Source organism: Littorina saxatilis, linkage group LG1 (genome assembly GCF_037325665.1).
Source record: "Littorina saxatilis isolate snail1 linkage group LG1, US_GU_Lsax_2.0, whole genome shotgun sequence".
In the NCBI taxonomy this organism is placed as follows: Eukaryota; Metazoa; Mollusca; class Gastropoda; order Littorinimorpha; family Littorinidae; genus Littorina; species Littorina saxatilis.
In genome coordinates this window covers 52,369,978-52,383,695 of record NC_090245.1, presented here as the reverse complement: position 1 = coordinate 52,383,695, position 13,718 = coordinate 52,369,978, and the positions used below count along the sequence as shown (strand labels likewise).

The 13,718-nt window shown below is 46.8% G+C and overlaps 1 protein-coding gene across 6 annotated transcripts in view; it reads right to left on the bottom strand.

Moving 5' to 3' along the window:
• The window catches only part of LOC138973669 (heterogeneous nuclear ribonucleoprotein K-like), a 71,555-nt gene that overhangs the window by 5,962 nt on the left and 51,875 nt on the right, over positions 1-13,718 (bottom strand). For all 6 annotated transcript variants that reach the window (XM_070346427.1, XM_070346405.1, XM_070346413.1 and 3 more), the window contains 5 exons: positions 13,123-13,362; positions 12,225-12,256; positions 11,752-11,834; positions 11,349-11,426; positions 4,619-4,788 (listed from right to left, as the gene is read on the bottom strand). In XM_070346427.1, the coding sequence (XP_070202528.1) occupies positions 4,619-4,788; positions 11,349-11,426; positions 11,752-11,834; positions 12,225-12,256; positions 13,123-13,362 (603 nt within the window). The remainder of the gene's footprint in view (positions 1-4,618; positions 4,789-11,348; positions 11,427-11,751; positions 11,835-12,224; positions 12,257-13,122; positions 13,363-13,718) is intronic.

Here is a 13,718-nt window from a genome sequence, read left to right as displayed (position 1 = left end):
GAGCCACACCCTTGCTTCATGAATTGAAAATGCAACTCGAAGCTTGTTTTCCATTTTTGCTTAAATGCCAGAAAATTTCGAAGGAACCCAAAAGCCATAGATCAGTCTTTCTTGAAAAGATGTCCATATTCAAAATAGCCAGAAAGTATGCTTACTCCCACTTCTCACAGAAGCTACTAGAGTAAGCTTGGCCGTTTTCCGTGTAGATCCGCCAGGCTAGCCTTGAAACGGGTTAAAGCAACGCTGCACCAAGCCGTACCAAAGTGACAGAAATTACATAAAGTCTTAAAAATAAGACATGAAAGAAAAACGGAAACCCAGAATAGGTGGATCGCCACCTCATTACACGTAGAGAAGAGGAGTTCATTCCGTAAGAAATAAGCGCTTCGAACCAAGCCAGTCTAAGTGACAAGCGAACAAACACGCCCAAAACCCCTATAAAGACTCTGAATCAAATCCAGAGTTGAGGCGGAAGCCCCTAAGTATCCCAAGGATATCCTTACAGAAGACATCCGTGTAACTGGAATGTGAGAAAGCAAAGACGCCTTCTTGCCAGCCTTAAGAGGTCTGGAACCAAGATAGCAAAGACCCGTACTGTGCGACCAACAGGTCGCCAAAACGATCTATGAGAAAGATCCTGTGAAAGCGAGGGTATAGAGCCAAAAGCTAAAGTAGATAACAGCCAGCCTGAAGCTTTTCGTTTGGAAACAAACGACAGCCAAGGCCTGCCTTGCGCTTCCCTTTTACCGTGAGCGTCTCTTAGATAGATAAAAGCCCGCGTGCATAGAAGGGGTCTCAAAAAGAGACCTTTCAAACAAGAAAGAGATTAAAGCCTAGCCAAAAGAACAAAACTTTAAAGGCAGAGGCTTACCCTCAGGTAAAAAACCGGCAAAGTTAACTCCTTTGTATCTGCGTCCTGTCAGACCACAAAGATATCCAGTTAGAACGTAACCACCCAGGCGAGAGTAAAAGCGCGTTTTGTTCAAACGAGCCCATCATAAAAACCCGAAGCCACAAACTCCCCGAGCTAGGAGATCTTGATCTTACAGACGCTTTCTCCTAGCTATCCAAATCCAGATGGATTTTAGCCAAACCCGAGGGCGGTTCCGTAGAACAAAAACAGAGAACCTAAGTTCTTAAGTTTGGAGTTAACCGAAGCCTACAGAAAGCGCTCCGCGAGTGACACGCTCTTAAGCGTAAGACACAAGCTAAAGCAACGCCGCCGCAGGTATAAAGTCGAACGTTGTCTACACAGGTAGTGGTGACAAAGAAGACTCGCTTGTGAAAACTCCACAAGTACAAAAAACCCCGCCAGAGGATCTAAGAACTTAACACTCAAAGATTCTCCTCAGAAGGCTCAAATCAACCTCAAAATGCCGCGAACAGCGACACAGCTGAAGTATAAGCCTCCCCTCGTTCAAAAGCATCATAACAATCATCGAAATGATGAGAACCAGTCACCAATCCCGATAAGGCAATACTTGCCAAAAATCGGAAAAGTTTTGAAAAAAATCAACACCGGAACTCCATGACCAAAACTCCATCCACCTGTCTCCTTCCAGCGGGAAAACTGGAAAAGGAAGTGGACACAGCCTGAATAACAGCAAAGGAACCGCAGCGACGGAACCGACAGCCAAAGGCTGAAAGGTGCCGACTACCAACACCCCAGTGTTAACGGTAGAAGGCTATCCCATCCTGTACCGGAAGCCACAGCCACAAAAGCGGAAGCGAACCGGCCGTGGATTAGTAAACATCAGAACCCACAGGTAGCATAAAAACACACCGGACGATCCCGTAGTCCTCAAACCATTTCAGCTGCGAGCACCACTGCACTTGCTAACATGAAACGGAACCTAAAATCAGGGCTCTTCAGTAATGCGTAAGCACCTTCATCTGAACAGCCGTCAAGCACAACCGTGCAATCCGGAAGCTGACTCCCTGTTTGACTTAACTGTCCAACAAAGAACCAGCCCTCCGTTCGCTACCTGTCCCCCGTTCCTGTCAAAACCTAAATGCCGTTTTCCACTGACCAGGCCACTGCGCTGGACAACTTAAACGGCAAGTTAAGCTGGGTGTCACCCACCACCGTGGACACACCCTCACAATCCTCTCCTTCCTACTTGGTTACAAAGTTAGGAAGGTGACCCCCAGAGAGACTTGCATGGTCAATCCAAGAATCACTCAGACCAACAACCTCCTGCCCCCAGGGCGGAAGCTTACGTTGCCCAGCCACGAAAATGCGTGCCACATTCCTCCTGCGAACGTACACCACTTTCACCGGAGAACCCGGCTACACGCGGCCAATTGCCAACTCCAGGGCAATGGACAACAAATCCAGGAAGCTGAAGAGAACATCCTGTTCCTCCGAACTTCCAGAAGTCGGAACCAGATAGAGGTAGAGTAAATTACCCCTTTGTTCTCAACCACCCCTTCCGGTCAAAACTTAAATGCCGTTTTCCGCCGCCCACGTCACTGCGCTGGACAACTTGAACGGCAAGTTAAGCTGGGTGTCGTCCATCCCCGTGGACGCACTCGTTATCCTTTCCTTCATGCTCGCAATGGCAATCAGGAAGGTGACCCCCGGAAAGACGCTCCCGGCCAAGCCGTTCGCGGTCGATCCCAGAATCACCAACTTCCACAATACCTAAATGCCGTTTTCCGCTGCCCACGTCACTGCGCTGGACAACTTGAACGGCAAGTAAGCTGGGAGTCGTCCACCACCGTGGACGCCCCCTCGTTAACCTCTCCTTCATGCTCGCAATCGCAATCAGGAAGGTGACACCCAGAAAGACACTCCTGGTCGATCCAAGCACCACCTAGTTTCGCACACAGTGCCTAAATGCCGTTTTCCGCTGCCCACGTCACTGCGCTGGACAACTTGAACGGCAAGTAAGCTGGGAGTCGTCCACCACCGTGGACGCACCCTCGTTAACCTCTCCTTCATGCTCGCAATCGCAATCAGGAAGGTGACACCCAGAAAGACACTCCTGGTCGATCCAAGCACCACCTAGCTTTGCACACAGTAAACCAGTCGTCTTGCACTACCATGCAATCCGAAAGCTGACTCCCGTACTGACACCATTGTCTAGCAGAGAACCAGCTTTACTGTCTACCCCCCGCCCAGAGGGCGGGGTCGGAAGCCACACACACTCGCCCCCGTCCCCAGACTGAGCAGAGTGCAGTGGAACTTCCTTACGTGTACCAGGGCTCTTACTCCCCACTGAAAGGCCGCCAAAGCGGGTTGAGTCAGCCGAGAGATAAGAACTTTCGCCCGGCCGCCATGCGCCTGAGGCTACTCGCTCCTGACCACGTGCCGAGTTTTGGCCGGAGAACCCGGTTACTAACTCAGCAGACATACCTTGTGTACGAGACGGAACGCCGGAATGCGAACCCAAAAGCGGACACGGCACAATCTCCTCATCCTGAGAGGCATGCACCTCCGCTCTCGTGACTGTAGTGGCAGGAGACGAGCGAACGCTGGCAAGCGAAGAGACGCCAGCCACACCCGAGGGAAGAGAACGAAGCTCCGCTCTCGTCGAAGTAATCTCGGCCGCTAAAGTAGACACCTGCGAACTAAGAGATAACAACAAAGCAGCAACATCAGCGGATGCCAACCCCGGCACCACAGGGGGAGAATCCCCCTTAGCAGGTTTATTCACGTGAGCGGTCTTGTCAACCGGCTTAGCCGACAAAATGGCCGCTGTCTTGTCTACCGGCTTAGCGGGCAAATCAACGAACACATCAAAAGATTTTTTGCAAGAGTATCTTCACCAGAAACGGATTGTTTAGTCTTCCTAGAAGATTCTTTAGAAGAAGTGGGCGCAGCAGCTACCTTTTAGGCGTACACCTCTTCTTGGCATTGTCGGCCATGACACAACAAAGACTCACGAAAAAATTTGCAAGTCCAAAAAGCGGCCAACAACGCTGCCAAAATCAAGAATAAACAAGAACGACCTCACCCCAACAGCAGTAGAGAAGTCCAGATGCAAGAAGATACCAAGAGGAACAACAAAGTCAAAAGACTAAGTCAAAACGGCTGAAACAGCCGGAGCGTACATCAAATGCGACCAGTCTCACTGGCGCTGAGCTTTGGAATGAATTGCATATGGCGGTGTATGCGCGCGCATACGGAAGGCAGTCTCGTTTCCGGGCTGGCTTAGACACCCTTACGGGTCTCATGTCACTCTTTTTTTAGAGGCGCCTTCCTTGTTACCAAGGGGACGCGTACAGCGTTACCAGCACTGAACTAGGGTTAATTGCTATATGTGAGTTGGGTAAGATATGTAATTTAATGCTGGAATTTAGAAAGTAACAGATTAAACTAACAGTTGAAAAGGAAAACTGAAAAGTTAACAGCCGTGCTAATACTACAAAAGAAATTCAGCAGTGAAAATGTGCTACAGAAATCATGATAACTTCAATACAATTCACAACAGGAACAAAAACTGAAAATGAAAACAAACTGATAACAATTGATTCAACAGAAAAGCACATACAAATAAAACAGTTTAAAAAACAAAATGAAATGAAAAGAAAACCTAACACAGAACCATATAGGCCACTGATAGCTGTAGCTCTGCTTTCTTATTCTCTAGGTACAGAGCAGCAGTGTACAAACCTGAGTTGCAACATGTATTGTGCATTCTGGATTTGTTCCTGGTTGCCTGTGATGCTGATGATGCGTTCATTGGACCCAGGTAACGCCTCGTCGATCACAATCTGAGCGCCAGAGCGTCGTCGAATCTCAGTGATGCGTGCACCTCCCTTGCCAATGATTGCACCAGCCATCTGTAGTAAAACATTGTTTTAATTTGTAATTGCTGGCCATTAATACAGACAAATACTAAGGCTTACCAATTACTCAGGTGAGCCAAAAAGAGTCACTGTCCAACAAATAAATGACATTAAATGGAAAATGGAAAATTTCAATAGTAAATTTTCATTTGATTAATATACTTACCCAATTCTCATAAATGCATTGACTTCAATCTCACATGCTAGATGTAGAAAAACTACTCAAATTACCTGCCCTTGCAAGGGTGGTAACCAAGCTAAAACCAGACGCGCCATAGCCGTTGCTATGCCCTGTCCCACCTGGTTACCCATAACCCACCGCGCACCACGTGAGCGCCGGCATCCGGAATAATCATTCGAGACTTCTAAAAACCCTTAGGAAATTAAGTAGCGGGGATGGATGGGAGGGTATTAACTATGAGAATTGGGTAAGTATATTAACTCATTCGCTGTGTGTGGAATTCCGACACCTGTGTTTAGCGTTGGCCGCGTGCCAGTACTTGACTTCCGACGGATATCACGAATTTTTAACGGTGTATACGGTCCTGCTGACCAAGGGAAACAACCCCTGCAATGAACTTCTATCTGTCTACAGCGGAACCATTCACTGTAAACAGTTCCTTCCCTTCAGTTGTTGGGATTAATTTGATTTTGTTGACGGTGTGCGACCCACATGTTTTGACTTTTCCAAGATGGCGGATCGTTCTGCTGACAAGACGTAGTAACTTGAAAAGAGTGCTAGAACTTGTTATTCAGTACGGTTCTGATCTTGACCTTAGTAATGATGATAGTGCAGATGATATTTTAGATTCTGGTGACGAGTTTGTGCCAATGGACGATCATTTGGGTGATGATTCGGGCAATGAAAGTGTCGATCATGACATTGTGTATGATGAACCCATGACGTAGAAAGTCGTTTGTCTTTTGCTTCAAAGAAGTAGTTTGACTGGATGTGAAGACAACAAAAGGTATGTTCTTTCAAATGTTTCATATATTTTATAAAAGAGCAAGTTTCAAACTTTGCAAAAATTAAGGTTATTTTGTGTTGTTGATTTTTATTATTTTTTTAAAAATGGGTCAAAATCGTGCGAATTGAGGGAACACAAGGAAATTTAACAATTTAGACGCGCCTCGATTATGCTTGACACTCACCAGTTCAAGTCTATTTAACAGTAATTTTTGTTTCTGATTCACCAGCAACACTCTTGACATTTGAAACAGTGCATATCAGCTTGATTTTGTGAGAAAAAGTACTGCAACAGTGAGTTACTGGTGTTTCATTCAAGAACAAAAAAGTTTTTTTTGTGTGCTTCAAATTGGATATTTTGCCTGGATATGAAGACAACAAAAGGTATGTACTTTCAAATGTTTCATATATTTTCTAAAAGAGTAAATTCCAAACTTTGCAAAAACATAAAGGTATGTAAGGTTATCTTGTGTTGTTGATTTTTAATAATTTTTTCAAAATGGCTCTAAATCGCGCGCTGGCAGGGAACACAGGGGAAATTTAGACGCGCCTTGAATGAGTTAATCAAATGAAAATTTACTATTGAAATTTTCCATTAAATTACATAATCTTACCCAATGCTCATAAATGCAGATTGCTCCTAAAGGCGGAGGGAACTTACTTATGTCCGTGAGAGAGCCTGTCCTGCAGAAACTAACAAGGGCAAGGAAATTGCCCCATCAAGTTTAGAGCAAGAGATGTCCAGGAGGTAAAAAATTAATGAACACATCATCAGACCTCCAAAAAACTGTTGGCAAAACTTCGCATTGGCGACAGGAACACCACCAGCAAGAGAAGAACCCCAAGGCTCTGGACTCCTGAACAATGTAAAGGAACAGAGGGAGGACTGAACGCCCCCCCCCCCCCCCCCCCCTTGTGTTCAAAAAGCCACCACTCATAGGACTGTCCTATGAAAGTAGCAACACCTCTTGTGAGAGTCAATTAAGAGAAGCATCTTTCACCTATAGTGTAAAGAGATAAGAACATGAGCTTTTAGCTCTTAGTTCCAAATGACTGAGCGCAAATCAAAAAAGGATTTTAAAACTCTAACCAGACAGTTAGAAAATCCAAATCGCCCAGAGCGAGAATCCTCCCGAGAGGAGGGAATAAAACACCAGAGGAGATTGACCAGGTTTCTGATTCAAGGAAATCTGGCCGAAAAACCATGAAAAAACGGAACCAAAAGCTCCAAGGCTACATCCTCCGGTAAACCCAAAAAACGCATGTGCCTCACTGCCCTTCGGGGCTGAGGCCCAGAGTAAGAAGAACAAAGTCCTACGCGTTAAACAAGGGGACGCCTCTAAACCTCTTACAACAAGGTCCTTTGATCATGCACGCAAGAGCGCCATGAACATCAGAAGAGAGGCCTATTTGTTCCAAAGTAGCTGAGATAGCCGAGACGCCGGAACCTCCAAGAAGAGGCCAAGCTGCCCAGAGCCAAAAAGAAACAGAGGTGATTAACCACCTGGCTTGAGAGAAGGGCGCTAAGGAGTTGCACCCCCGCTCTATACGCCAATTGGCCAAGGAGGCCAATGAGGGGCATACACAGGGAAAGTGGAGGACCTATGTGCTTTATGCACCAAGACCAGAGTCAAAACCCACGATCTGTAACACAAACAGCACAACCTCCAGCCCCGTATGCAGATGGACCAACCCGTGTGCAAGCCCTGAGAGGTCCTGCTGAGCGAGTCGGCCAGATTATAGAGCCGGCCGGGGAGATATTCCCCTGAGAAATTGATTTAGTGTGAAAGAAACCAAATCAGAATCCCGTAAACTCTGTCTGACAGGGAGTGAGAACTTACTCCTTCCTGCTAGTTCACATAGGAAGCAACAGAAGTATTGTCCGTATGCAACCGGACATGCCTGTATATAGCCAAAAAGAAAGGCTAGTAGACTGAGAGCTACAGCTCCTAACTCCAGGCAATAGAGATGCCCAAGGAGTTGAGTCTATATCCACAGCCTCAAGACTACAATTGCCAATGTAGGCTCCCGTCCAGACAGAGACGCATCCATGAAGTGGTCGAAGTCCGGGGGGGAACAAAGCTAGGGAAAACGCCCTGAGCGATCCAATTGGATTCCAGCCACCTACTCGCGTGGAGGAACCCACCCTGGAGGAGGACCCTCTTGTCCCAGACCTGTGAGGCCGAGTCCCAAAGAGACTTGAGGAAAGACTAGAGGGCCAGCATAGCCATCGATTCCGTCTGACCGAGGATCAAGGCTAAGGACCTCGCAGAGGTCTGCTCTCGTGCCAGTCTGGCAGTGATAAGAGCCTAAAGCCTCTCTATTCTCTCCTGTGAAGGACTAACCTTCCAAGAGACAGTGTCGAACGGCATGCCCAGGTAAAAAACCTTGGATGGGGACAGCTCGGATTTTGCCTGGTTCACTGAGAACGCCAGGCAAAAAGCCTGGTTCAACACCATCTGAAAGTGCAGCTGGCAAGCTGATTGACTCTGATAAAAGATCAACCAGTCCCCGAGGTCGTCCAGAGACGAATAGCTCTCCAGAAACGGAGCCACTTCCTGTCTGCAGGAACGCATAAGGAAGGCTCGTGTGAGAGCACAGAGGAAAATCTCAGCCAAAGCTGATACCTCTAGCCCATGCTGTCCCACCTCCTCCGGAGAGGGAGGAGACACTGAACAAAACACCCACTTTGTGACTGGGAGCGCATCAATGCGCTGCTACTTGTCCATGAAGGAAGGGCAAGACTGAGGCTTCTGAGTAGGCTTTAACAAAACCCCGAAAAAAAGCCTGACCCTTGCTTCCTGTAACCGGTGTGAAATCCAACCCCTTGAAAAAGAAGGAGATCACACCTGGTGAAGACAGTGTGGGCATAGAACATCACTGACGAACTCATCTGCTCGGTGATGACCCTAGCCAGAGCTGCCAGCAGCATGGCTACGGCCCTATCCGAGGCATCCTCCCGAAACCAAAAAGAGTCCAGGGAGGATAAGATGGCTCGTATGAGAGCACAGAGGAGAGTCTCAGCAAAAGCAGATTAACTCTAGATCATGCCGTCCCACCTCCTCCAGAGAGGAGAGGGAGGAGTAACATCACGAAACCCCACGTTCCCTGTGGTCTATTTGTGAAGCCAGAAGACTAGTTCCAGGGGAGCGGAAAAACTAGCCCCTGGCAACGAGAATGTCTGAATCAGATACTAAGACTTGACATTCCAACCTATCTTCTTCCGCACTAAAAGTGAGAACGAAGCAGCCTGAAACCCAGAAGCCAGCCACTGGCTAGCAGAAGGAGGAGCAGGACCATGCGCATGAAGCAGCGGGAAAGGTGTAGGCTGAAGACCACTACCCTGAGGTGCGGGTCAAGCCAAGAGCTGCGACATGTGGTAAGGCAATCACCGGAGACTCGGCAAATCGAAACGATTGCGAGAAAGCCCGTGTAAACCCAAAGTCATCCGCGGAAGACAGACACCCTGCTCTGAATCCGACACCTCATTCGGGAAAAAGTAAGCTGCCGGGCAAGGACAATAGAGGCATAGACTGAGAAGACAGTGCAACAGCGCCCACCCGATCCCGCCCAGAGGGCGGGGAAGGGTGGGCCGCCGTCACAGCCCCCACCCGATCCTGCGCTGAGGGCGGGAAATGGTGGGCCACTGACACAGCCCCCCTGTACCCATTGAGGCAGAGTGGGAACCAGCCCAGGCTGTGACTTACCGTGCCCCCCCACTCCCACTTCCAAACGGTAAGGGGGCTGCATGCCTGACTCAGCTGTGCTAAAACCAAGGAGAGCGGACAGAGACAGGTGGGGAGCAGGCCCCCTCTCCCAACGGAGAGAGTGCTCGTGAACAACCCAGTACTACCAGAGACAGAAAGGGTTGAACCGAACTGGCCATTTGCACCAGACCACGGTGCGAAGCAGGAACACCCCCATCCCCCAACACACTGAGAAATACCGGAGGTAATCAGAGTGGTCAGAGGCAGGTAGGGAGCAGGCCCCCCCCTCCCGAAAGGAGAGGGTGCTCGCGAACAACCCAGAGCCACCAGAGGCAAAAAAGGGCTGAACTGAACTGGCCATTTGCACCAGACCACGATGCGAAGCTGCCAAGGAGTACGCCGCCACAGTGGGCGGGCCGATCGTGCCTGAAACAGCTGAGAAATAAACACATATTTCATCGTTAAGTCCCCCGAAAGTGGAAGACACTGACTGGTTCTCCTTAAGAGGAGAGGAGGGCTGGGAAGAAAAAACGAAACCTTATCCGCACGTACAGCTACTACAAAAGCAGTACTACTCGAAGGGTCGAACGACCCGCACAGAGGTTTCTAAAAAGGGCTAACAGCCTTATTCACTTCCTGCCCAGCCCTAAGTTACTGCTAGCAACCGGCCATCTTGAAATGGCTGAAATCGTAGTCCACCAGAAAAGTAAATTTCTGAAGCGGCTATAAACAAGCAGCTAACAAACAACCATTCAATTCAATAAAAAGAGCAGGTCTAACCAAAAGAAAGGCGAACAGGTTAAGGCCCCCCCCAAGCCCATAACGTCACAAAGACAAGGGCTAGGGAAAGCCAAGTGAGCAGACGAATTCCGCACGTCTGACGTGTGTCGTCGAAAGTCAAGAATGATTATTCCGGATGCCGGCGCTCACGTGGTGGGTTATGGGTAACCAGGTGGGACAGGGCATAGCAACGGCTATGGCGTCTGTTTTTAGCTTGGTTACCACCCTTGCAAGGGCAGGTAATTTGAGTAGTTTTTCGACATCTAGCATGTGAGATTGAAGTCAATGCATTTATGAGAATTGGGTAAGAATATGTAATTTGATTATTCAAACAGATTGCTAACTTGAGATTCACGCTTCTTATTTCATCCTGACGACATAAATCAGAAACACAGAGGAAGATGTCCATATTTTAATTTAGTAGTCTCTATGATTTATGATCTCAAAATATCTCAGAAAATGAATTCATGAAGTCTCACAATGAAGGTTAATTCATTACTATTAATAGGTAACATGCGCCTTGAGTCGCCTTGTGTGGTGAGATACGTGCGCGATATAAATCCTCGTAAATAAAAAATAAAAACAAATCGAGGGAGAAATAGATCTTAGAAGAACTGAAATATCCAATTTTGGGTAGGGTAGGTTGGGGATTTTCCAGAGAGATTCTTCTTCTGCGTTCGTGGGCTGAAACTCCCACGTACACTCGTGTTTTTTGCACGAGTGGAATTTTACGTGTATGACCGTTTTTTCCCCGCCATTTAGGCAGCCATACGCCGTTTTCGGAGGAAGCATGCTGGGTATTTTCGTGTTTCTATAACCCACCCAACTCTGACATGGATTACAGGATCTTTTTCGTGCGCACTTGGTCTTGTGTTTGCGTGTACACACGGGGGTGTTCGGACACCAAGGAGAGTCTGCACACAAAGTTGACTCTGAGAAATAAATCTCTCGCCGAACGTGGGGACGAACTCACGCTGACAGCGGCCAACTGGATACAAATCCAGCGCGCTACCGACTGAGCTACATCCCCGCCCCTTCCAGAGAGATGATATCAATGGCCTCTCTCATTGAAAAGCGCTGAGCAAGTGCAGAGAACTCACATCTTTGGGGATGGTGACCTGCGTGGTTTCTGTGCCGTCCTCGCCAAAGGACATGCCCTGGCCGCCGCTGATGTTGGTCTGCACACCAACAAGTACACACATAACTATCAAAAGTACACACATAACTATCAAAAGTACACAAGTACACACATAACTATCAAAAGTACACACATAACTCTCGAGTCACTACAAGCCACTAAGTAATACAATAGTGAATACAGCAAAAATACAGTCAAAAGTTATGTTACAGTTTGTTCCCTGAGCCTTAGACTCTTTAAAAAGTCATCTATGAAATACATCAAGATTACACAAACATAAAATTAACGCTGATAATCAGTAGGATGATCAGTGGATACAGTATGATGCACCAGCTATTGCGTCGACAGAGGAAGAGTGTACGTACGGAGTCACCGCTGAAGTTCTGCAGCATGCCACTGCTGTGGTCGTTGCCGCCTCCAAAGCTGCCACCACTTCCCAACAGGCTGCCTGTTAGAACAAACACAAAGGCTGGATAAGTCATCTGGAACCTTCAAGGATACAAGCTGTTGAACAAATAAGCCTTGCATCACTATTTGTGCTGGAGAAATTAGCTGAGGTGACCACAACGTGTGCACAGTGCAAAAGACACTCAATCAGTATAATCAAAACCCCGATTCACTACAAAAAAAGCAAGTATATAAAGGCACATAAATACTGAGGGATATGAACGCTCCTCCCCTTATTTGCACACCGTTTTATTAGAGAAGTGTCCTTTCCCCATTTATATTAGTAAAAAATTCTGAGGACAAATATTTACAAAAAGAATGCCCCTCACAGCGAGTGAAAAGAAAAAAAAATCAAAAGGTTCATTCCAACAAAGTGAATGACAATTCTTACCTCCCCTCATTCCGCTGCTCATGTTTCCACCTCTGAAAACAGAAATGTACAGAAAATGTTAATTGAGAAATAAAATTCCAACCAAAAAAAGAATGTCACTAGCAGTAGCACTTTATTATACAAGAAGAGCAAACGCTCGATCGAGTCACTTTCGCAGTTCTGAATATTATATGAGGCATCAGATGGACAGGAAGAAATTGCTATTCACAACACAATGAGTCACGTTCACATAAAATTTGAGCCCGGTCACTTTTATAGTTTCCGAGAAAAGCCCAACGTTAAGTTGTGTGTTGCCGAACAGAAAAGGCTAGTTATCTCCCTTGTTTTTCTGATAACGTTCGTAAAAGGCTACAGATGTAAATACTTTGATGTAAAGAATAATCCTACAAAGTTTCAATCACATCCGATGAACTTTGTCAAAGATATAAAATGTCTAATTTTTCCTTTGACGCTGACCTGTGACCTTGAAAAAGGTCAAAGGTCAACGAAACCATCGTTAAAGTGTAGAGGTCATTGGAGGTCACGACTAAACAAAATATGAGCCCGATCGCTTTGATAGTTTCCGAGAAAAGTCCAACGTTAAGGTGGTGTCTACGGACGGCCGGCCGGCCGGACAGACTAACACTGACCGATTACATAGAGTCACTTTTTCTCAAGTGACTCAATAAAAGGATCTATACTACTCTAATTAAGAGCAAATACACCAGTCTCAAACCAATATGCACAAAATCATAGCAACATAAATACAGCATCACACAAAAATGCCCAATTACAAAATAGATTTTCTAACACCATCACAATCTCTCCTGTCCTTTTCTTTCTGTCTTGTTTCTCCCTTTAACATCAACCAAAGCCTCCTTTCTATTTAATTTGACATGTTGAATGTCGACCAACTCACCTCATGCCCCCACGGCCGCCAAAGCCGCCACGACCTCCCATGCCGCCCATGCTGTCTCCCATTCCTCCGTCACCCATTCCTCCAAATCCTCCGCCCATGCCTCCTCCCATTCCTCCCATACCACCACGCATGTTGCCCATTCCTCCACGACCTCCAAAGTTGCCACGGCCTCCACGCATGCCACCCCCGCCAAAACCACCGCCGCCCATGCCCATGCCAAAGTCATCCATGCCTCCCATTCTGTAACATAGTAAGGTTTTCTCTTGTTAGCCATGCACAGTGAAGATTTAGCACAGAGAAATTCAACCTATCACATTTATTATTTTTCTACAGAGATAGTCTGTCTTTTATCAAATAATCGGTTAGGTAGTAGTCTCATTAAAACAAGTCATCAAGGTTACCAGATCAATATAAAAACATCTAGAAGCAGCTTCAAAAGTTACCAGTTTACAACAGTTTTACCATCAATGTGAAAATATATGACAATCAGCAGTAAAAAAACAACAGCCTTCCACAAAAAATAAAACGCAAAAAATATGATTGTGTACATTTGGCACATGATTCCTTTCATGCATACACAGAGAAACAGAGTGAGG